This window comes from Hemitrygon akajei, chromosome 11, assembly GCF_048418815.1.
Source record: "Hemitrygon akajei chromosome 11, sHemAka1.3, whole genome shotgun sequence".
Taxonomy (NCBI): Eukaryota; Metazoa; Chordata; class Chondrichthyes; order Myliobatiformes; family Dasyatidae; genus Hemitrygon; species Hemitrygon akajei.
The window spans coordinates 17,407,789-17,434,037 of NC_133134.1; the positions used below are offsets into that span (position 1 = coordinate 17,407,789).

The 26,249-nt window shown below is 43.3% G+C and overlaps 1 protein-coding gene across 2 annotated transcripts in view; it reads right to left on the minus strand.

The window, feature by feature from the left end:
- LOC140735343 (septin-9-like) overlaps positions 1-24,959 on the minus strand; it is a 416,923-nt gene extending 391,964 nt beyond the window's left edge. The window contains exon 1 of one of the 2 annotated variants that reach the window (XM_073060281.1): positions 24,707-24,959. In XM_073060281.1, the coding sequence (XP_072916382.1) occupies positions 24,707-24,752 (46 nt within the window). In that variant the 5' untranslated portion in view covers positions 24,753-24,959. Of the gene's footprint in view, positions 1-20,273; positions 20,559-24,706 lie in introns of those variants that run through there. The other variant, XM_073060280.1, reaches the window with a different exon arrangement.
- Between the last annotated feature and the right edge of the window lie 1,290 nt (positions 24,960-26,249).

A 26,249-nucleotide genomic window follows, 5' to 3' on the forward strand; every position in this document is an offset into this window, starting at 1 on the left:
AACCTCTAACTTTGTTTTATGTAATTCTTTATTCTTTATCATTGTTAAATGTTTTTATAATGCATGTTGCTCCCTGACCAACACCACAGCAAATTCTGAATACACATCATTGTATATGGTAAAGAAAGTTGATCCTTAATCCTTGATCTCTGATCAAATTAGGAGTCAATGGCATTTACACACCTGCTGGCGGTAGTTTTCAGTGACGACTTATCTTTGTATAAATGTTTGTGTTTACAGGGGCTTCCCTGTGGGACCCTGATAAGCCCCATTTGCCTCAGCATGCGTGGACTGCAAGGAGAAAGCAATAAATACTTTGATAGCACGGAAGGAATATAAATGCAGCTGGCAAAGGAACAACGCCCTGGGGGTCAGAATACGAACACAACAATTCGGAACCAATGCATTGCAATAAATCCCATGGTACTGGATCACCTATAATCTGTGATCATATCTCCCAGTGCAGTAATGGACAACTGATACACAGCTCCGTGAATCTCGGGAACTACTGACCTCTAAGAGTTGCAGGTGTCCAATCATTAGGTGCACTTAAGTTCTTCAAAATTTCTCAATAACAACTGCAAAATCACCTTTGAAAACATTCCTTGAAGGTTTCTTTTGCAATGTTTCATTTTATTAATGCAATGTCCTGTATTTCCTAGCATTAGCCATGCATCTTACTTTAAATGCTGATATTATGCAAAGGTGACTGCCTGAAAGAATCTGTTTGTGAGCAGGTCAGAATCAGAATCAGATTTATAATCACCGGCAAACAAGAGAAAATCTGCCTATGCTGGAAATCCGAGCAACACACACAAAATGCTGGAGGGACTCAGCAGGCCGGGCAGCATCTATGGATAAGAGTACTGTCGATGACTCGGTCCAAAATGTCGACTGTACTCTTTTCCATAGATGCTACCTGGCCGCCCGAGTCCCTCCAGCATTTTGTGTGTGTTGTTTTATTGTCACTGGTGTATGTTTGTTTCATGGTAGCAGTACAGTGCAATATTTAAAATATATTATAAATTACAATTATATACAGTAGTGCAGAAAAAAGAGGAAAAATAGTGAGGTAGTGTTCATGGGTTCAAGGATCATTCAGAAATATGATGGTGGACAGGAAGAAACTGTTCCTGAGTGTATGTCTCAGACTCCTGTACCTTCTCCCTGATGGTAGCAATGAGATGAGGACTTGTCTCAGTAATGGAGTCCATAAGTCCTGGTTTATTATCCCTTTCAATTCCATTCTCCTACCTTCTCCCCATAACCCATAAGAATATATATTTGTATTTGTCATCTGTATTTGTTCTAACCCTGTATATGTTAGAATGCAACTAATGGGAAATGTGGATAAGTTGTAGAAGTTTGGAAGTGCTTGGCACCCTTCCGAACCACCCTCACAACACACAAACACACCACACACACACACACACACACACACACACACACACACACACACACACACACACACACACACACACACACACACACACACACACACACACACACACACACACACACACACACACATTCCCAGCTTCTACCTACCAAATGCACAGTGTGGAAGGAAATCAGTTGCTGGCACTATTGCTTCGGAATAAGAAGGCTGTTGGATTAAACAACCTGACGAAGATTCAAATTCAAAACGTGTAGCCTAACAATCCAATATAGACTGACTTTACCTCTGCTGGAGTTCAATCTTTCAAGTGAGGTGTTAAATTGGTGCCCTTCAGGAAGTGAATGACCCCATCATAAAAGAAAGGAAGGGCATTACTCCCACTGATATTGACCTTTCATTCAACCTTATTGAAAGAGATGATTTGATCATAATTGCACTGCTATTCGTGGGGGTTTGTGCAAATTATGTAGTTGCTCTGTTTCTTAGCCTCACAACAGCTTCAAAGGTAATTCATTGGGCAGTGAAATTTGAAAGCGCTATAAAATCAAAGTCTGCTTTTTATTTCAAGATTCAAGTTTATTTATCATGCATACATCGAATCATACTGTGAAATATGTTGTTTGCATTAACGACCAACACACACGAGGGTCTGATGGGGGCAGCCCGCAAGTGACACCACACATTCCATTGCCAACAGAGCACATCCACAGTGTTCTGCAGAACAACACAGAACACAACAAACAACAAAACAACAACAGCAAAACTAGCCCCTTTCCTCTCTTCCACTCACCCACATCCACTGTCCTTTAACCCCAGAACCGGTCTTGAGTGGAGTCGGACTTGTGCGACTATCTCAGGTAATAAATGTACTTTGAACCTTTGAATCAAGAAAGAAAGGAATTTAATGATGTAGCCAAAATAATCACCCCTCACCTTGCCTAGTGAAAGAAGAATGCTGACTGGTAATAGCTGAGTTCTGTACTGCCAAGTAGCACAGATTTCCGGGCAAGATGGCGCCTGCATACAATTCTTCTTCGGGAGCCATCTTCTGGATAGATCATAAAGCCATATATTTCACTTCTTCTGAATGTTGACTTCAGGAAGGCACAGAGCGACCCCTCCCCGCTGAACATTGACGGCTCCTCATTAGAGATCGTTAAGAGTACCAAATTTCTTGGTGTTCACCTGGCGGAGAAACTCACCTGGTCCCTCAACACCAGCTCCAGAGCAAAGAAAGCCCAGCAGCGTCTCTACTTTCTGCGAAGGCTGTGGAAAGTCCATCTCCCACCCCACATCCTCATCACATTCTACAGGGGTTGTACTGAGAGCATCCTGAGCAACTGCATCACTGCCTGGTTCGGAAATTGCACCATCTCAGATCGCAAGACCCTGCAGCGGATAGTGAGGTCAGCTGAGAAGATCATCGGGGTCTCTCTTCCCGCCATCACGGACATCTACACTACACACTGCATCCGCAAAGGAAACAGCATTATGAAGGACCCCATGCACCCCTCATACAAACTCTTCTCCCTCCTGCCATTTGGGAAAAGGCACTGAAGCATTCGGGCTCTCACGACCAGACTATGTAACAGATTCTTCCCCCAAGCCATCAGACTCCTCAATACCTAAAGCCTGGACTGACACCATCTTACTACCCTCTACTGTGCCTATTGTCTTGTTTATTATTTGTTGTAATGCCTGCACTGTTTTGTGTACTTTATGCAGTCCTGGGTAGGTCGGTCTGTAGTCTAGTGTGGTATTTTTCTGTGTTGTTTTTACGTAGTTCAGTTTAGCTTTTGTACTGTTTCATGTAGCACCATGGTCCTGAAAAACGTTGTCTCATTTTTACTGTGTACTGTACCAGCAGTTATGGTCGAAATGACAATAAAAAGTGATTTGACTTGATTTTTTTGTTTGTTCTTCACGAACGTGAATCTGGAACTGCTGGAGTCTGTGGTTTGCAGTTTGGAGCTCATTTGGTACTTCAGCACTTTGGAGTCTCCAGGAGACAGAGGCAGCGAACTTGAACCTCATGGGATGGGGTGCAAGCCAATGTTCAACTCCATTTCATCGATTAAAGTCTCCATTGTTCATCGCTTGAAGAGACGAGGGAGATTGAACCACTGAGGCGAATGCGGACGGTGAGTGCTGGCTGCCTGCCTTTTGATTGCCGGAGGGATCACCCTACTGCCGGAGAGGGGAGACTGCCTTTTGATCACCGATGGGATCGCTCTGCTACGGAGAGGGGAGACTGCCTTTTGATCGCTGGTGGGATCACTCTGCTACGGAGAGGGGAGACTGCCTTTTGATTGCCGGAGGGATCACCCTACTGCCGGAGAGGGGAGACGGCCTTTTGATCGCTGGTGGGATCACTCTGCTATGGAGGGGGGAGACGGCCTTTTGATCACTGGTGGGATCACTCTGCTATGGAGGGGGGAGACGGCCTTTTGATCGCTGGTGGGATCGCTCTGCTACGGAGAGGGGAGACTGCCTTTGATTGCCGGAGGGATCACCCTACTGCCGGAGAGGGGAGACGGCCTTTTGATCACTGGTGGGATCACTCTGCTATGGAGGGGGGGAGACGGCCTTTTGATCGCTGGTGGGATCACTCTGCTATGGAGGGGGGAGACGGCCTTTTGATCGCTGGTGGGATCACTCTGCTATGGAGGGGGGAGACGGCCTTTTGATCGCTGGTGGGATCGCTCTGCTACGGAGAGGGGAGACTGCCTTTTGATCACCGGTGGGATCGCTCTGCTACGGAGAGGGGAGACTGCCTTTTGATCACCGATGGGATCGCTCTGCTACGGAGAGGTAAAGGCCTGCCACTGTGCCCAAAGAATGCTACCAGTTTTCTGCGTTTTGGATATGCTGTTGGGCGGTGGACTTCTTTCCAGTCTTAGAGTTCTTTATGTTCTATTTTTTTCACCCGATTTTTCACATTTTTTTAATCGCAGGGGAGGGGATTTGGGGGTTGATGTGCCTGTTCTCTATTTGTTCATTTTTTGTATGTGGGGAGGAGGGACTTGGGGGTTGATGATTGTGCTGCTATTCTTTTCTTTCTCTTGTTTGTGACTATCTGGAGAAGAAGAATTTCAGAGTTGTATAATTTGATAATAAATAAATAAATATTTGAACCTTTGGGATTCATTGAAGTTTATAGTACAGTTGGCCATTTGGTCCATCTATTGAATTGAATTGAATTGACTTTATTTTTTACATCCGTCACATAAATAAGGAGTAAAAATCTTCACATTACGTCTCCATCTGAATGTACAAAGTGCAATTTATAGTAATTTGTTATAAATAGTATGTACAACAGGACAGTCAATATACCATAGAAGTACAATTGTATTAGCATGAATTAATCAGTCTGATGGCCTGGTGGAAGAAGCTGTCCGGGAGCCTGTTGGTCCTGGCTTTAATGCTGTGGTACCATTTCCCAGATGGTAGCAGCTGGAACAGTTTGTGGTTGGGGTGACTCGGGTCCCCAATGATCCCTTGGGTTGTTTTGATGCACCTGTCTCTGTAAGTGTCCTGAATCGTGGGAAATACACATCTACAGCTGTGCTGGGCTGTCCGCACCACTCTCTGCAGAGTCCTGTGATTGAGGGAAGTACAGTTCCCATACCAGGCAGTGATGCAGCCAGTTAGGATGCTCTCAATTGTGCCCCTGTAGAAAGTCCTTAGAAACTGTGGACTCATGCCAACCTTCTTCAACTGTCTGAGGTGAAAGAGGCGCTGTTGTGCTTTTTTCACCACACAGTCGGTATGTACAGATCATGTGAGATCCTCGGTGATGTGTATGCCGAGAAAATTAAAGCTGTTCACCCTCTCAAACCCAGATCCATTGATCTCTATAGGGGTTAGCCTATCTCCATTCCTCCTGTAGTCGACAACCAGCTCCTTTGTTTTTGCGACATTGAGGGAGAGATTATTTTCTTGACACCACTGTGTCAGGGGGATGACTTCTTCTCTGTAGGCTGCCTTGTTATTATTTTAGATAAGGCCAATCAGTGTAGTATTGTCAGCAAACTTAATTAGCAGGTTGGAGCTGTGGGTGGCAACACAGTCATGGGTATACAGAGAGTGAAGGAGGGGGCTTAGGACACAGCCCTGAGGGGCTCCTGTGTTGAGGGTCAGAGGGGCAGAGGCGAGGGAACCCACTCTTACCACCTGCCATCTACGTTAATGCACACGTGTGTTGACTGATTGAAAATTGATGCTAGATATTGTGTACTGGATAAAGTCTACAGTTTCTTGTGTCTTCTTCCAGTGATGGTGTGACCTCATCGAACATCACCAGTTCTCAGTTTGTCCTTTAGATGAAGTAGTGCAAGGGATAAGACTTCCATGCAACATCAGGAAACCTTCTACAAGCACATAACTCCACAGCAGAGCAGAATGGGTTGCTAGATAGCTTTCAATGCAGTCACTTTTCAATGCGCACTGTTCAACAGGGGTTCAGATTCTACAACCACCAGAAGTAGATCTCAAATGAAATGCTTTTAACAGTAAGTTGACTCATTCATCTTGACTAAGCAAGTTAAAAGCACAAGCAATAAAGCAAGCAAGACATAGAGGATTTTGTTGGTTGTTATAGACTCCTGGCAGAGGGCTGGGCACATTGTGTTTTCCCAGATTAACAGAGTTTGTGAAAAATGTTGTATCATGTGGATTTTGAGGACTAAGATAATTTAGAAAAGAGCAGAGGATAAAAGCCAAGGCTCAAGTGCAGGACAGAACTTTTAGTGTAAGCAATACTGTCCTTTGAGGTTACAAACTCCATCAACAAAACATATTTGTTCTGATCTTTACGCACTCATAACACTAGACAACAACTTTTTTCCAAAGTTTTGATTCCTCAGAATTTTTGTTTTTTGTTTACGATAGACCTCTTGAAGCTGAACACAAATTTAATTTCAGACTACTTGTATCACGTAGGAATCTGGAGAAACCAGAAATGAACTTTAATGAAATATGATGCATTTAATTTAATTGCATTAATTGCTGATGCTTTGCAAAAGTTCAACTAAGCAAAAAATGTTTTGTTGATGATTTTTGTTTATTCTCAGTGTCCAACAATAAGCTGCCAGCATTGATGGATTCCAGTTGCCCTAATACCGTCTCTCCATGACTGCAATGTCCCAGTAAATTCTCGCACCATGCTCATCACTGACAGTATTAAAATCCAAATGGGAATACAGAAAATGATTCTTTAGTAACATGATCTACTCCATGGTTTTGTATGCCTGAAGCGTGTTGTCAAGCAGCTGCATGTATTTTGGTGCTCTGTAGTTGCCAAGAAAATTTTCATCAACACCCTTGTATGACTTCCATGTGATTTTCTCTGGTCCCACTAGAAGTTCTTTGAATTGCTTGTCATTGACAACCTGTTTGATTTGTAAACCAACAAAAATGACTTCCTTAATCTTGGTCATCAGTTATTCAAGGAAACATCTGTCTCAAATATTGAAGTCTTTCACAGAAACTTATAGCCTTTCTAAAACCTGTTCTGCTGTGCAGCATCCATCTCGCCTAAGCACACCCAGACATACCTGGACAAGATAGAAACTACTCAGCTTACATTGTGCGCAACATTTTAATTGACTTGAATTATGAATTGAAATAACAAATATAGGTGATTTCAAAACAATGGTGTGTGACAGGGAAACTTTATAGTGATTTTCATGATCAGCAGCTAAAATCCATAGGATACACACAAAAGTATTCAGGAAGCAAGTTCTTTGTTGTCCATTGTATTCAATACTCCAAGATTGTTTTTTTTTTCTAAATTGAGTAATAATTATATTTGAAAAGAATCAATTTCTAGTTGTGGGTTGAAAAGGAAAGATTTAGGCAGAGCCTACCACATCCATCTTGAGACATCCAACACAGCCCCTTTGGCATGCAACTTTCTGCATTGCAGAAACCATGGTGATCAATTTGCTCCCACAAACAGGAATATGAAAATGATCAATAAATCTATTTTAGTTACATTGATTGAGGGATTAAGATTGCCTGAAGCCAATAACACCCCTGTTGGATGAACTAATGCAAAGGGATCTTTCTGATGGGATGAACAAGTAGCCAGAACTGAATGAGTAGCTACACACACACACAATGCTGGTAGAACACAGCAGGCTAGGCTGCCTGGCCTTTCTGTGTTCCACCAGCGTTTTGTGTGTGTTGTTGTTTGAATTTCCAGCATCTGCAGATTTCCTCGTGTTTGCTGAATGAGTAGCTAATTTTTTTTTAACGCAAAAGCAGCATCCTTTACACTTTTGCCCTGGAAATGACATTAAACACTAAACAATCTGAAAAGCAAACTACCTCAGTTTTTTGGTGAAAGTTGCACAAAGAATATAGAACACAGGGAACTGAACAGAAAAACGCCATATGCACTGACTTATATAAACCTACTCCATCTTTAATCTAAACCCTCCCTCCCACACATCCCACAGCCCTCTATTTTTCTTTGATCCAAGTGCCTAAGAGTTTCTTAAATGTCTCGTTAGTACCAGTCTCTATCACCACCCCAGGTAGTAAAGAGTGGGCACTTTACAGAACAACACGGTTAGCTTTCCCTGTGTGATGCCATGACATGGCTGGCTTATTGACATGTTGCAAGGTCTTATCTTTGTCATTATGTAACATCAAAGGCACAACCTTTGCCAAAGGGATCACCAGCACTCTTCCAGCCATTCTTCCACTGAACAATGGATGATGCAGTGAAGAGAAGGGGGTAGGATAATGACACACACAAAATGCTGGTGGAACACAGCAGGCCAGGCAGCATCTATAGGAAGAAGCACTGTCGACGTTTCGGGCTGAGACCCTTCTCTCCCTATAGATGCTGCCTGGCCTGCTGCGTTCCTCCAGCATTTTGTGTGTGTTGCTTGAATTTCCAGCATCTGCAGATTTCCTCGTGTTAGTTATTCTAATGGCCAGGAATACCTAGGCATAATGGTAACAAACAGTGCCTGCAAGCCTCCAGGCCTATGAAAATGCTTCCCCAGCAGGCCTTCTGCAAGGATAAAGATATGTTGAATGAATATCTGGACTTTGGAGAATTCTGCAAAGCAGAAAGATATCAAAGCCTGTGAAAAGCAAACCATGTCATCTCTAACTCCTCTTCATTGAAGGAAAAGTAGATAGAACATAGAACATAGAAATCTACAGCACACTACAGGCCCTTCGGCCCACAATGTTGTGCCAACCATGTAACCTACTCTAGAAATTACCTAGTACTTCCCTACTGCATGGCCCACTATTTTTCTAAGCTCCATGTACCTATCTAAGAGTCTCTTAAAAGACCCTATTGTGTGCGCCTCCACCACCGTCGCTGGCAGTGCATTCCACGCACCCACCACTCTGTGTGAAAAACTTGCCTCTGACATCCCCTCGGTACCTACTTCCAAGCACCTTAAAACTATGTCCCCTTGTGTTAGACTTTTCAATGCTGGGAAAAAGCCTCTGGCTATTCGTACCATCAATGCCTCTCATCATCTTATACATCTCTATCAGGTCACCTCTCGTTCTCCATTGCTCCAAGGAGAAAAGGCGAAGTTCACTCAACCTATTCTCATAAGGCACACTCTCCAATCCAGGCAACATCCTTGTAAATCTCCTCTGCACACTCTCAATAGCATCCACATTCTTCCTGTAATGAAGTGACCAGAACTGAACACAGTACTCCTAGTGGAGTCTAAACAAGATGAACCTCCTTCAGTAGGTGGGATGGACCATCTCTGTAATGCAATGGCTGGCTATGAACTAAAATGAGGCAGAACTCAGGTTTATTAACGCTAACAAATTATTTTTATATTTACTTTAGAAATACGGCATGATATCGGGCTCTTCCAGCCCAATGAGCCTGTGGCACCCTATTACACCAATCCAACCAATGAACCGTATGTCTCTGGAGTGTGGGGAGAACATGGAATCTCCTTACAGACCTGAGACTAGGAAGCTGAGAGTCTCAGAGTTCCGCAGACAAAACAGCCCATGCTTGCATGTTGAGGACACAGGTAGACAAGAGATCAGAGTGAAGATAAAAAGTGCAATTAGATTTTTCACTCCTGGAAATGGCACAGTTTCAGAGGAAAAGGGTCCTGTAGAACCTAGCTGGTCTTCGAGAAAATAAAAGGAGTAATTTTTCAGAACCCTGAGGTTGAACATCTCACTGCAGGAAAATTTTATTTTGCAGTGCTGTTAGAGTTTTACACCAGAAAATAATTGTCGGGCCAAACTAAAATCCGACTGAAAAATGAGGTGATAACTTTCCCAATGCAGAGCATTCGAACTGTTTGCATCACTATCTCGTATTGAGGGGCCACTGCATGGGATCAGAAAAAGTGGTGGAAAGTTGTAAACTCTGCCAGCTCCATCATGGACACAAGCCTCCCCAACATCTAGAACACCTTCAAAAAGTGATGCATTAAAAAGGCGGCATCCATCATTAAGGACCCCCATCACCCATCACCTTCTTCTCATAACTACCATCAAGGAGCCCAAAGACACACACCTAATTTCTCAGGAAAAACTTCTTCCCCTCTGCCATCAGATTTCTGAATGAGCAATGAACTGATGAACACTACCTCACTATATTTGTTTTGCTCTCTTTTTGCATTACTTTTTAATTTTTATATACTTAATGTAATTCAGGTTTTTTATTATTATATATTGCAAACTACTCCTGGTGCAAAGCAACAGATCTGATTCTGATTGGGTCTAAGGCTCACAGAAGGTACATAAAATTGCTCTACACAGATCTCCATTTACACACTCCACTTGGTTTGGAGATGCATAAATTAATTTGTAGCTTACAGATTCTGTTGAAATTCACAAACTTTTTTCCTGGTTTAAGCACAGCAATCGTTTTTTAGGATTCGGGGAATGGGTCCATTCATCTGGTAAACTACATTGAGGTATTTTGTGACCACGGGGAGATTTCAATTGTTCTAAGTAACAGGAATAAAAAATAGCTTCTTCCATAATATCCCTCTGGACATGATGGATTTAATACAAAGAAATGATTCAACTAGCAGTGATTTTATCTGAGAAAGGCTTCAAATTACTCATAGTTCATCCTAAATTTGACATAACAAAATGAAAATTTTGCAGAATAATCCAGACAGCAACAAAGTCTGCCAAGTAATTAATTATGGTTATATGAGATTTTTAAAAAATTGTATTTTGGTACTGAATAGTTTATTTGTTGCATCCAAATCAAGGCACTTTAAGAAGTATTTGAAGGTCTGGGGTGGGGAGGGGAGTTGCGTGAAAGAGATTTACTTGAATGATTCTGGGGATGAGAGATCTCTGCTACAGGATTTCAGTGAATAAGTTTGAGTGGGGATTCAAGAAAGGTCTTAGGGTGTATTCTAGAGTTAGGGTATATAGCAAATGTTAACTTCAGCAACCAATCTTGACCTGAATGTGGATTGTAGATTAAATTTAAAATGCAGACCTGAACCATAGTTTCCTGGAGCTGTGGATTGCCAATTAATTGAAAACCAGAGAATGCTGATTAACATTAATTTTGGGTGTCTGGAGTGTGGGTGTGAAGAAGGAGGTGTGAAAATTATATGTAATTCAAAGGAAGCACTGTAGATACATTTTCCTGCTGTTACCTTTGATATTTAGCATATAAGATGTCATGTAATATTGGGTTGGGTCACCTCTTCCTGCAAGTAGGTCTCAATATGATGGCTGCTGCTAATTTTTATTGAACAAAACACATCTAGATCCACTAGCCTCTGTGTCTCTCCGGTGACTTTGTTCACATTATAACAGTCCTATAAGGATAAAGAGGATTTTTTTTTTAGTCAGAGGATGGTGAATCTATGGAATTCATTGCCAAAGGTGGCTGTGGAGGCTGTCATTGAGTTTATTTAAAGCAGAGGTTGATAGTTTCTTAATTAGTAAGAGTGTCAAGGCAGGAGAGTGGCATTAAGAGTGATAATTAATCAGTCATAATGGAATGGTGGAGCAGTCTCGATGGGCTGAATGGCTTAATTCTACTCCTATTTCTTGATTTGCTCCTGTTAGTGTAGATTTAAAATTTTGAGGCAAAGGATTCAAAGCAGAATGTGAAAGGAAACTTGTTTTTAAAATGCAGACACAGAGGATATATCATAAACCATATATTTAACTTATTTTATGTATTTTACATTTTTTTTTACTTAGATGTGATTCTGGAACTGTCGGAGCCTGTAATTTGCTGTCTGGAGATCATTTGGGTGTCCAGCGCTTTTCAGTCTCCGAGAGGATTCCGTGAGACAGAGGCAGCGTGCGGGAAACTCATGGCGAGCAGACTGCGAGCTGATGCTCGACTCCATTCCATTATTCACCGATTAAAGCGACGAGGGAGATTAAAACATCGAGGTGAATGCAGAAGCTTGGAGGTCTTTTGGGCGCTTTAGCTCTCTGCAGCTTCCAAGAGGATTCCAGGAGACAGACACAGCATGCTTGAGATTTATGGTGAGAAGGCTGCGGGACAAGCCATGAGCCATTGTTCAACTCCATTCCGCTAATCAAAGGCTTCCATTGCTCACCGATTAAAGCAAGGAGAGAGACTGAAGCATCGAAGGTGAGCACCGGCTGTTTGTCTTTTGATGGCTCTGCTATGGAGAGGGAAAGGTCTGCCGTTGGGTCCAGAGAATATTGCCCTGGTTTTCTGCATCTTGGATGTGGACTTGGACTATAGACTTTTTTCCAATCTCATGGTTCTTTATATTCTGTGTTTTACACCCGACATTTCCTGTTTTTCTGTGCAGGGAGGAGGATTTAGGGGTCAATATGTCTGTCATGTCTTGTTTATTTTTTTGTGCAGGAGGAGGGATTTGGGGGTCAATGTGCCTCTTCCATTTTGTTAATTTTTTTTATGAGAGATTTGTACCTGTCATTTCTGGGTAATAAACAGATTTAACAGGATCTCCCAGTGGCCAGGCATTTTAATTCCACGTCCCATTCCCATTCTGTTATGTCTATCCATAGCCTCCTCTACTGTCAAAATGAATCCAAACTCAGGTTGCAGGAACAACACCTTATATACCAGCTGGGTAGCCTCCAACCTGATGGCATGAACATTGACTTCTCTAATTTCCGTTAATGCCCCTCCTCCCCTTCTTACCCCATCCCTGACATATTTAGTTGTTTGCCTGTTCTCCATCTCCCTCTGATGCTCCCCCCCCTTTCTTTTTCCCGAGGCCTACCGTCCCATGATCCTTTCCCTTCTCCAGCTCTGTATCACTTTCGCCAATCACCTTTCCAGCTCTTAGCTTCATCCCACCCCCTCCGGTCCTCTCCTATCATTTCACATTTCCCCCTCCCCCCACTACTTTCAAATCTCTTACTATCTTTCCTTTCGGTCAGTCCTGACGAAGGGTCTCGGCCCAAAACGTTGACAGCGCTTCTCCCTATAGATGCTGCCTGGCCTGCTGTGTTCCACCAGCATTTTGTGTGTGTTGAGGTGTTTTTTTTAATTGAGATGCAGCATGGCGACAGCCCCTTCCAGCCCAATGAGCGCAGGCTGCTTATTTACACCCACTAACTGATAAACGTTTGGAGTGTGGGAGGAACCCATGCAGTCATGGGTAGCATATTGGTTGGCACAACACTTTACAGTACCAGTGACCTGGGTTCAATTCCCACCACAGCCTGTAAGGAGCTTGTACATTCCCCCCGTGACCTTGTGGGTTTCCTCCCACAGTCCAAGGACGTACCAGTCGGTAGGATAATTGGTCGTTACAAGTTGTCCTGTGATTAGGCTAGGATTAAACTGGGGGGTTGCTGGGCGCTGCAGCTCAAGGGACTGGAAAGGTCACAATAAAAAATAAATGCATAATCTCCTGTCGACGTTTCGGGCCGAGACTCTTCATCATGAAGGGTCTCGGCCCGAAACGTCAACAGTGCTTCTCCTTATAGATGCTGTCTGGCCTGCTGTGTTCCACCAGCATTTTGCGTGTGTTGTTTGAATTTCCAGCATCTGCAGATTTCCTCGTGTTTTCACAATCTCCTCAAGGTCAGCGGCAGGAATTGAACCCCACTCTTACAATTGGTGGCACTGTAATAGTGTCACGCTACCATGCTGCCTGCTTTTACAAGCTTTGTCCATAAATCAGAAAACAAACAAGAATTGCTCAATATGGTAATCATACCTCCATGAATGGCATCAGAAACACATAAGGCTGGTAAAAAGGAACAATTATTAAAAGTGAAGAAGAGAAGAAACTAGTTCTGTCACTCGCAGGACCAGATGTATGTATGTAAATTGCATTAATAATATTACAGTAGCTTGTTCATATGTATGGAGTGTCTGTAAGTCAGGTGTTCTTAACCAGGGAATGGTCCGTCATTTCATTCGGATCATCTTCATGAAGAAGGAGCCCCTTGAAGGGTTGACTTCACACACAGCCACTGCTTCATCTAGTGATAAACAAATAGATTGGGCACCCCTGGATTTCATCTCACCTTTCCTGCAAGCACTGCTAGAATTATGAGTCGTTAGCCTAATTCTTAAATCCAGCGATAGGATGTGTCTTTGGAGACAGATTATATTCCAGAGTCTATTGTAGTAAGCTGTTTGGGCCTGTGTGGAGAGCCAGACAGCAATGGACTCCAAGGTTTTTAAAAGCACCTGAATTAGTCAATTGTCGTTTAATGAGAGTCGTTAGTCACTTAGGTTCCTTGTGAAATTCTCGAGCGACTCGCTCTTTGCTATGTGGTCTCCTGGTGCTTTCTGTTCAATTGATTTTGACAGGCTCGGGGATTCCATGTTATTTAGGCGGACACCTGATTAGTGCTATCACGGGGTCCAAGTTTTGAGAATGCTACTTATTGCGGTGTTGAACGGCTAAGCCATTGATATTCTTTTGGAATTACTATGAATAAGTCCTCGCTACCTTCTCTACACTGGAGTCTGTCTTTCCTCTGCCCTTGGGTTCCGATATTGCCAGTGCACTTCGTGACAACTGTCCTCAGAACCTTCACATCATGGTGCAGCTTACGAATAAAAGCTCCCAACTTATCTTCCCATACCAATGTTGCAGCAACGTAATAGGTTAGAGGAATTGCTCTGATTTTGTTAAGGTCAATAGTCTTTGAAGCTCCATCATGGATGGTCCCAAGTTCAGCTGCGAAAGGAGGTGGGTGGGAATGGGGCTAGCAACCCCATCCCATAAAATCTCAGAGTTACAGAAACACCAACAGAAGCTCCAAAGACCTCATCCCTGGGAGAAGAAGGATGTTTGCCTAGAAGACATATGGAGTCGTGTGGTGAAGCAGAAACCACAGGGCTGATCAACCTTCAGCCCTAGACGAAGGTCTCTGGTGAGATGCTGTCAGCAGGCTTTGCTTCAATAGGGGTGATGGGCTTATCACGAAGAATAGTCTTGGAAGATAGAGCAGAGCAAAGATTGTAAAAGATCTTCCAGGTCATTCCAAAGAAAAGTGCAGCAAAGCAAGATCCGCTTGAAATGTGTTCGCTGTGGGAAAAAAAAATTCTGCAGCTAATTTGTGTGCGGCAAGCTCTCATAGAAAATTCTCCCTCTCTTAGTTGAGTGACTCATACTGGTTGTTGATAACATTCTCATTCTTTAGCAAAATAGTGCAGAGGACTTGTTATCTGATTTGGCATAAGAAGTCTCTCTTTCTCATAACAAGAAAGCAGTAAATTTCTGACACTGAATTTAAGATATTAATAAAAATAATCTTTTTGAAAAGCAGAAGTTATTATCTCAAAAGCTTGTATTAAATCTGGGCCCCTTGTCAGAATTGATCAAGGGTTCCGGACATCAAAGGTTAACTTTGTCTCTTTCCACACCTGCTAGGCTGACCAGCTGAGTGCCTGCAACATATTCTGTTTTGATTCAAGAAGGGCATGATACACACAAAAAACGCTTGTGATTTCGAACTCGCTCTCTTAAACTGCGAGAGTGGTGGAAACAGAATCAATTTAAGGTTTTCAAGATGGAATAAGATGACCGTTAATTTGAGGAGCAACAAGACAGTAACCCCTGTTGTCCTGGGCTATGTTTGTTCCTCCTCTGTTTACGAGATCATATACTTGCTAGTACAGTGCTGAATGAATTACTCTGCCAGGGACTGGCAGAGACCTGATGGACTGAATGGCCTATTCTCTGAACTTTTTTTACACAAGTACAAAATTTCTTGAACTTTCTCCCTAAAAAGGCATTCAAGCATCACTTCAAAAATAGAAGTAGTTATATACTAGAGAGAGAAAAACATGGCTGAATGGGGGAATGTAATTGGATAAATTACATTTCCAGTTAGATGGCACAAGCCAATGATAGGATGGTCCTGTTGCCAAGCTGCAATAATACTGTTAATGAGAATCAGAATCAGGTTTAATATCACCGGCATAATGTCATGAAATTTGTTAACTTTGCGGCAGCAATACAATGCAATACATGATAACACAGAAAAAAATGAATTACAGTAAATATATATATTTCAAAGAGTTAAATTAAATAAGTGTCTGTAGAACAGGTTTCCTCTTTCAATATGTTCACATACAATGAAAAATATTTATAGTAGTACTAATCATCCGTGATTTATCTGAGAGGCAAGGGATTATTGGATTTCTTTGTATTAAACATTCATTCTTGGCAACCTAATTGTCAGCAAAACAAACACCATTGAAGAGATATTTACCAAAATAATAAGTTTGGAGAAGTTAAGCACACTTTTATTTATTTACAAAATTAAGAATAGAAAATATAAATGGAAATTTCTAAAAACCTAAGCTTAGAATTGGGTCTCGGCCCAAAATGTTGACTGTTTATTCCTTTCCGTAGATACTTTCCACAGGTACAGCAGGCAGTGAAGAAAGCTAATGGCATGCTGGCCTTTATAACAAGAGGAATTGAGTATAGGAGCAAAGGGGTCCTTCTGCAGCTGTACAGGGCCCTGGTGAGACCCCACCTGGAGTATTGTGTGCAGTTTTGGTCTCCAAATTTGAGGAAAGACATTCTTGCTATTGAGGGAGTGCAGCGTAGGTTCACAAGGTTAATTCCCAGAATGGCGGGACTGTCATATGTTGAAAGATTGGAGTGACTGGGCTTGTATACACTGGAATTTAGAAGGATGAGAGGGGATCTGATTGAAACATATAAGATTATTAAGGGATTGGACATGCTGGAGGCAGGAAGCATGTTCCCGCTGATGGGTGAGTCCAGAACTAGAGGCCACAGTTTAAGAATAAGGGGTAGGCCATTTAGAACAGAGATGCAGAAAAACTTTTTCACCCAGAGAGTGGTGGATATGAGGAATGCTCTGCCCCAGAAGGCAGTGGAGGCCAAGTCTCTGGATGCTTTCAAGAGAGAGTTAGATAGAGCTCTTATATATATAGATAGTCAAGGGATATGGGGAGAGGGCAGGAACGGGGTACTGATTGTGTATGATCAGCCATAATCACAGTGAATGGTGGTGCTGGCTAGAAGGGCCGAATGGCCTACTCCTGCACCTACTGTCTATTGTCTATTACTGCCTAACCTGCTGAGTTCCTCTCCTTCCCCTCCCCTGGAAAGAAAATCCCCATCCTGGGAACAGATGCAGTGAAGATGAAGGAAGAGGTATAGTCAACATAAGAGATAAAAGATATAGTCCTTTTCACACCACAAGCAAATCATAAACTTAAACCTGTCACCTGCCAGCCAGTACTCCCTCCCCTTCCCCCAGATTCTTATTCTAGCTTCTTCCCCCTTCCTTTCCAGTCCTGATGAAGGGTCACGGCCCAAATCGTTGATTGTTTACTCCCCTCCAGAGATGCTGTCTGACCTGCTAAGTTCCTCCAGCATTTTGTGTGTGTTAACTTAGAATAGGGGTTGAGGGAAAATAAAGATTTATATTTATTTATCACTTTTTTATAATCTCAAGTGTTGGAAACTAGTTTATAGCCAATGAAATATCTCTGTTGTGGAGTCACCTTTGTAGGAAACATGGCAGCTGATGTATCTGTATACATGCTCCAAGGATGATCACATGAACTGACACGGAATAGACAGCCCTGGACAGCAGGGATTACTCTTGCTGCTCCTCAAATCTGATGGCAAGAACTTTAAATTTTATTAAGAGAGTAAGAATGACTCTCAGCTGGCACAGTACAACCTACAGAATGTTGAAAGGACTAGATAGGGTGGGTGTGGAGAGGATGTTTCCTATGGCACAGCTTAAGTTTGAGGGGTAACCTTTTAGAACAGAGGCAAGAAAGAATTTATCTAGAGAGTAGTGAATCTGTGGAATGCTCTGCCACAGACTGTACTGGAGGCCAAGTCTGTGGGTGTATTTAAAGCAGAAATTGATCGTTTCCTGATCAGTCAGGGCATCAAAGGATATGGCGAGAAGGCAGGTGTATGGGGTTGAGTGGGATCCGGGATCAGCCATGATGGATTGGCTGAGCAGATTCGATGGGCTGAATGGCCTAATTCTGCTCCCTATGTCTTATGGCCTTACGACATTAACAATTATAGGGTACACTCGAAGCTGAGCTCCTCCAGTACTGCACTGCAGTCTCAGAACAGATCTCTGTATGTGAAATCCGCAAGCACCTGAAAGGTGATATTAGTTCCAACTAAAGCACAGCTGGCAAAGCTTTACAATAGCTAGTTCAGAAGATATGGAGAAACAAAACTATGAAGTTATCCAAAATCAGACTAAGATTTAATGTCATCAGCATACAGTACGTCATGAAATTTGTTGACTTTACCATGTATTCTTAATAACAGAGAAAAAAACTGTGAATTACAGTAAGTATATAATAGTTATATTAAATAAATAGTGCAAAAAGAAATTAAAAAATGAGTGTGCTAGTGTTCATGGGTTCAATGTCCATTCAGAAATCGGATGGCAGAGGGGAAGAGAGTGAATTGTTGAGTAACAGGCTTGTTACCTCCTCCCTGATGGTAGGAATGAGTACAAGGGATGAATGACCTGGCTGATGGGGGTCCTTAATGATGGACCCCGCCTTTTTGAGGCATTAATCTTTGAAGATGTCCTGGATACTGCGGAGGCTAGTGCCCATGATGGAGCTAACTCTCGACCCTATGCAGTAGCCCTCACCCCCACAATACCAGGCGGTGATGTATCCATGATACATCTGTAGAAATTTTCGAGTGTTTTTGGTGACATACTAAATTTTAGTCATTCTTAGCGTTCAAAGTGTGAAGTGCCATTAGTTGAATAGAACGAAGTGTGTTAAGCCAACACTTCTGGGACACTGGTAATGCCGAACTAGCAGATTTTTTTCTGGACTACTGGGGTCAGCAACACACACACACACACACACACACACACACACACACACACACACACACACACACACACACACACACACACACACACACACACACACACACACACACACACTTTATTTATTTCACTTTTTATACGTGTTACGTTTTTCCACTGACAGTAGAAGGGCAGTTGAAGACGTTCAAGCAAACTAAACCGGCTCTTGGTTCCGACCGCAAACCTCCCCGCGTTCCCGACCCCAGTCCCGGTTGCCGTCACATACCCAGCCCGCTGTACAGAAACCAGCAACTCTCCAGAGTCCCCACCTCTCTGCACCCCGCGTCTCACATCCCAGAGTGAACCACGCTCGGAACCATCGGGATTCCCGGGCTACTGGGCTGTCAGACCACCCCAGCTTGACCGCACTCGCCATTGCTCAGAGGCCAATGTGTTAACCTTTTGAGAAAATTAATCCTAATACTCTAGCTTCAAACTTTGCTAGATGCAAGAACGCCTGCCAACACCTCAGTGCATGAAGCTTTGTGAATAAACATGTTCTCTCTGCTTATTTCACAACGCTTTGTCGAAGTTGATTGGAACAGGAAGCATTTTGAACTGTCTGAAAGATAAATGCAGATTAATCTGAAATGGAAACCGAGGAACGCGCCGAGGGGCAGATTTTGATGCCTACTGACCGAGATGAATTATGACATACCTGGGGCAACTGAAACAGCCCAGTGAGCAAAAATTTCACACAGAAACTCATATCGGCATTTGAACACGGAAAAGGGGCCCCGGGGCCTTCAAATTTATCTTACTTTTGCCGTCAATTAAGGGAGAAATTTTTTAGATCAAAGGAAGGCCTATTCAAAATATACAAGAGGGATCCACCTGCGTTTCGACCTGCGTTCTACTGGTAAGCCACACAGGAATGTTCTGCCGACTGTTTTTGCTAAAGGGTTTACGACAATAAATACCTTGAAGGGGAGTAGTAATACTATCCTTTACTATGTTTACATGTCTGTGGTCATGGCTATAATAGAGCTCAATTCCTTTCAAAGTCTGTAATTTCCCCCAGAACTTCTCAAGGATCAAAGGGAACTGAGAACAGTGATCCTCGGTATTCCAGTGCTTAACGCGGACCCCTCGTAATAGCCAAGCCAAACCACAAGGCTTGAGATTTGAGAAGTGTTAGAAAACCAGAAATCAAATGGTATTTCATTTCATCTGGTCAGCAAGAGCCCGCCGAGAGCAGCCGTGCGCACTCGCCGGTTGGGAGGAGATGCAAGCACCGGTCTGCGGAAAGCCAGCGTCAGATTACGCCGCTCTCTCTACCTGCTCACTCTTACTCACTGAAAACATTCCAGCACTCGGGGCAAAGAGAAATCAACCGACTCTGAAAGGTGGGAGATTTAGAAAATGTCTTGAAAGTAAATAACCAGTTTTCCCGACTACCACATGAAAGTGTGGCAGTCATTACAGCAAAGTCGCTGTTCGCAAAACATTACGTGTAATCTTTTGCCTTTTGAAGAGTTATTTAAGTACTCTATTCAGAAAATAATGCCCTCGAAAAGCCTGAGGTGAGGTTAGCATGTAAATACAGAAGTCAAGTACTACAGACCTTCGAAATCTGACAGGATTCCCTCCAAGTGGTCATTGACAGAGAGCTCCGCCATCCCGAACTTTATTCCAAAGGAAAAGTTGGTATCGGAAGCCGTTCCAGGAAAAGTGCACGGAAACTAGCTGCAGAAGAGTGGGTTTCAAACTTCCAAAACAGCTGAGCTGATTGTTTTCCAGTCAAAAACACAGGATCTCTCTCTCTCTCTGAAAGCACAGCACAAGTGTCCGAATCTCTCCTAAGACGCTACATATGCCAAATGATTTCAGCTGCATGTAAGGCACAGATCCCAGTAAAAAAAACATACAAAGCAAATGGTCTGGCCCTCCCTACACAGATGGGTTAGAGCCCTGCCCCATTTGCAGATTGGCTGGATCATATTCATGCTCCATCTACCCCCAACCAGAAAGTGCTGAGAGAGAGAGGGGGGAGGGGGTGAGAGAGAGGGGGGAGAGAGAGGGGGAGAGAGGGGGAGGGGGAGAGGGGGGAGAGAGAGGGGGACACAAAGGGGGAGAGAGGGGGGACAGAAAGGGGAGAGAGGGAGAGAGAGGAGACAGAGAGAGGGGGAAGAGAGAGGGGGAGAGAGAGAGTGGGGAGAGAGACAGAGAGAGAGGGGGAGAGAGAGGAGAGGGGTGAGGGGGAGAGAGGGGAGGAGGGGGGCGGGAAGAGAGAGGGGGAGATGGAGAGAGAGACAGAGAGAGGGAGAGAAAGAATCAGAAACAGAGGGAGACAGAAAGAGATGGGAGAGAGAGGAGGAGTGAGGGAGGAGTGAGAGGGGAAAGCAGAAGGAAGCAGAGAGAGAGGGGGTGGCTGAGAAGGAGACAGAGATTGAGAGGGGGAGACGGGAGAGAGAGAGAAAGAGACAGACAAATAGACAGAGGGAGGGAGAGAAAGAAAAAGAGAGACAGGCAGAGGCAGAGAGAGAGATAGAGAAAGACAGGGAGTGAGATGGAGGCAGAGAGAGAGAGGGATGAGAAGGGGAAAGGTAGGCAGAAAGTGAGGTGAGAAAGAGGGAGGGGAGAGGAGCAGAGGGTGAGAGGGAAGGGAGAGAGAGGGGGACAGAGAAGGGGTCAGAGGGGCAGAGAGAAGACGACAAAGAGAGGGAGGCAAAGAGGAAAGGGAGAGGGAGGCAGTGAGCAAGAGGAAGAGGATGAGGAGGGAGAGGGAAAAAGCAGAGAGAGAGAGAAAGACAGGGAGAGCTGGAGGGGGAGGGGGAGAAAGTGGGAGAGGGAGGGAGAGAGAGCGAGACAGAGACACAGAGAGGCAGAAAAACTAAGAGAGAGATAGGATGGGGGCTCAACTTTCAAATACATGAGCCTAGAGAGAATTTCAGCATCACAGAGTTGCTGGTGTTTTGGGGGGTCGGGGCAGTGAAAGAAACTCACCTTCATATTGTAACCGGAACAAGGAGCTATTCTGAAAATAAACCCTCAGTCGACACACTTGAATAGCTAAAACACAGCTGGAGAAAAGATTTTGGTCTTGGTAAGGAGACTTCATCGTAGATCAAAGGTGTTTAAAACTACAGTAGATTTTGGTTAATTGGGCCATCAGCTAATTGGGGACAACTCTTAAAGAATTAAAAATAATTGAGAAATAGCTGAGACTCCCTTTGTTTAATTGGGACACTATGCGGCTTAACTGGAACAGGAGACTTGTCAAACATTTTCTAAACAGCGTCAGTCACTCACATTTGTGTGGCTATCAGACACCACGCTGCTTACAGTGAACCGTTTTCAAATAGCATTGGTGCACGTGTTTGTGTTCAAAAAGCAGTGATTTCTGTCACTCGTTGGTGAGAAATAAGCAGTAAAACAACTCTAAACTGTTTTGCTCACTGTGGTTTCAAGCATTCAGCTTCGGAGATGCCAGAGACGGTCATGAGTGAAAATGAAATAATTTCACGACCTCAATAAGTTAGGAACTACAAAGAATTTGAAGGTATTGATAATCACCATGAATGTTACAATGAAAATGAAGATTTGGAGGATACACTAATTGATAAAATTGTATGATGGAAATCCATTATTTACACTAGGTGTCTGTACTGGCTTTGTTCAAAAGAACATGATGTGGATAAATCCCGCTTTATTTCATTTTAGAAAGGAAATTTCTCGATGATTTCTTGAAGCGTTTGGAGAGAATAAAACCTATATGTTTGTAGTCACTGTTACAGTCCAACTGGAAAATAAATCCACATCATGCAACTGGAGGCATAGTATCACAGAACTGTACAACACAGAAACAGGTCCTTCAGCCCTTTACATCCATGTTCACCTTTTAACCCATCTGTGCTAATCACAGTTGCCTGCATCAGGACTTGCCTTTTTTATTTCAGTGTCTGTCTGCTTCCTAATCGTGGTAACTGCATGTGATTCCACTGTTTTCTACAGAGGCATGTTCCAGGTGTCATTAAAAGGGATCTGAGGAGTAAGTGTTTCTCTGTAAAAAACACTCCTCAGATCCCTTTTAAAACTTGGAAAACACAAGAAATTCTGCAGATACTGGAAATCTTGAGCAACACACAGAAAGTGGCGGAGGACCTAAGTGAATCAGGAAGCGTCTATGGAGGGAAATAAACTTTTGATATTTTGGTGTTGACAAAGGGTCTTGACCCGAAATGCTAGCTGTTCCTTCCCCTCACCTTAAATCTATGTCTTCTTGATTTTGATACCTTTGTGATATCATACAGATGCATAGAGTCATAGAAAAGTGCAGCACAAAACAGACCCTTTGGCCAATCTAGTCCATGCCTACTCCCATCTACCAGCACCGGGATCATAGCCCAACCAGCCACGTACCTATCCAAACTTCACCAAACTTTGAAATCGAGCTTGCATGCAACTCTTGCTATGATACCTCGTTCCACACCCTCACATTCCTTCCTCTAAGAATGAGATAGAAGATTAGCTCTATTTGTCACACGTGCATCAAAAACATATTGAAAAGTACAGTGAAATGTGTGGTTTATCAACAACCAGCATAGTCCAAGGATGTGCTGAGGGCAGCCCGCAGGTGTTGCTGTGCCTCTGGCACCAACATAGCATGCCCACAACTTGCTAATCCTTACTAACCCCTACATGTTTGAAACATGGGAGGAAACTCACACTGTCACGGGGGAGAACGTAGAGATTCCTTACAGAGAGCAGCGGGAATTGAACCCTGAATTGCTAGCACTGTGAAGCGTTACTCTATCCGCTACTCTACTGTCCCACCACTTTAAGCAGTACTACTAATTCAGTCATTAAAATATGTTATGTGCACACTCATTAATATCAAAGACACTTCTATTTTGTGATCACCTCCAAAACAAAAGCACTGTAATTTATTTCAATTTGTAGCACACTTGTAGGACATGCCAGTCATTGCAATGCAAACTTCCCCACGTCTGAAATACTAATTTGGCCCTACCATCATTTTTTGTCTGGTTTGTTGGGTTATTTATTATGGTATGCACTAATAGAACAGTACAGCACAGGAACAGGCCATTCGGCCCACAATGACTGTGCTGTGTATGGGCTGGTCTGGGTTTCTCAGAAACTGCTGATCTCCTGGGACATTCACACACAACAGAGGCGAAATGTCTTCAGCCAGGGAGTGGTGAATCTGTGGAATTCATTGACACAGGTGGCTGTGGAGGCCAAGCAGAGGTTATTAGGCGCTTGGTTAGTTAGGCCATGAAGGCATATGGGGAGAAGGCAGGAGATTGGGTCTGAGAGGGAAATGGATCAGGCATAATGAAGTAATAGGTCAGACTCGATGGGCTGAATGGCTTTGTCCTGCTTTCATATTTTATGGTCTTATGGTCTTTAGAGCTCACAGGGAATGTTGTGAAAAACAAAAGAAAACATTCAGTGAGTGGCAGTTCTGAGGGCAAAAATGCCTTGTTAATGAGAGAGGTCAGAGGAGAATAGCTAGGCTGAGTCAAGCTGATGGGGAGGTGACAGTAGATCAAATAACCACATATTTCAACAATGTTGTGTAGAGGAGCATATCTAAACGAACAATATGTTGAACCTTGAAGTGGATGGGCTACAGCAGCAGAAGACCATGAACATACACCTAGTGGAAGAACAGGGGGTATCTAATAAGGTGGCCACTGAGTGTAGATAATGCCCTCTAATCCAGGCATTATACTGGTAAATATCATCTGCACCCTTTCCTAAGCCATCACCTAACCGATTTTTTATGTTTGTCCTTCACTTTAGTGCTTGGCCATTGTGGAATGCACTAGGGATTGAAGTTAATTCTGTTTACACAGAGAAGGAAACTTTCCTTCCCAGTATGTGTGTTTATTCCTGGACTATGTGTCAGATTTCTTCACTGTTGGGCAGCTAAATTTCAACTCGAGTTCGGTCTTTAAGTGGATCTAAATTTCAGAAAGAGTGTGAAAGCAGCGATCGCTGAGGACAAACCCAAAGCAGAATATCACTGACCTCTGCTGGAAAGATGCTTCACAAAGGCCAGGTTTGCTTGCAGCATCTAGACAAATGTTTCCTTCTGCATGGGTGGGGATAGCTGTATTGCTGGTACACACCCAAACAACGGTTACCATGGAAATGTTACCACACCATCTCCGGCCTCCATATTCGAATCACCCACATTTGACCTCACGCTGCGTCAACTTCTCATGCCAAATGGAAAGCAAACAGACTTCTTGATGTCCTGTTGGTGGATTGTGACGTTCTGCTAAACAATTTTACAAATATTTTAATAGTTTATAATAAAACAACTCTTTCTATTAATAAGACTGTAAGCATAAGAGCAGAATTCGGCCATTTGTCTGATCGAGTCTGCACCACCATTCGACCGTGGCTGATCCAAGCATCTAACCAAGTAGCTAAGTTTGATAAAATCTGATGAGGAAGCCCATAGTGTGACAGATAAAGGGCAAGTGAGTAAATCACAGTATTTGGACGAACAGCGTCCACAGTTACAGTGAAGAGTTATCAACGTGTGATGAACAAGGGGAACATGCTGGGGAGGACGAACAAGTGAATATGACCGAGTGCCCTGGTGGAAGGTAAAGGAGGAAAATATTTTAATTATTTTCTCTTTCCTGTAGAATGAGGTTGAGAGGGATAATAAATCAGCCATGATGGAACAGGGTGAAGTCTCAATGGGCCAAATGGCCTAACTCTGCTCCTAGGTCTAATGGTCTTATGGTCTTATTTATTTTCCCTGTCAACCCTACTCTCTTGTCCTCTCCCCATAACCTTTGACACTCTTACCAATCAAGAACCTATCAACCTCCACTTTAAATATACCCAGTGACTTGGCCTCTCCAGCCATCTGTGGCATTGAATTCCACAGATTCACCAACCTCTGGCTAAAGAAATTCCTCCCGTCACTGTACTTTGGGGACATCCTTCTCTTTTGAGGCTATGCCCTCTGCTCCTCAACTCCCCCACTTAGGAAACATCCTCTCCACATCTACTCTCTCTAGGCCTTTCAATACTTGGTAGGTTTCTTTGGATTCGGACACTTCCCCTGCCCCCCACCAGCTCATTATTGTAAACTCCAGTGAGCACAGGCCAAGGACCATCAAATGCTCCTCATTTGTTAACCTTTCCATTTCCAGATAATTCTTGTACACTTCCTCTGGACCCTCTCCAATAACAGTACACCCTTTACCAGATATGGGCCTAGAAATTTCTATAACTCCAATACCATATCTGATCAAGTCCCAAGATGCTCTACTGAAGTGGGTTATCAAATAAAACAAAACTGAATGATCTGTCTACCTGAAAGATTGATATTTCCTTTCCTCTCATACAGTACTGTGCAAAAGTCTAAGGCATATGCATATAACTAGGGTGCCTAAGACTTTTGCACAATACTGTAGTAATTTTATGTATTGCACTGGACTGCTACCGCAAAAAAAACCCAGATTTCATGACATATGTGAGTGATGATAAACCTGATTCTGATATGGGGTATTGTGGACTGAGAGTGGAAGGGGACAGGGAGCGGGGAATC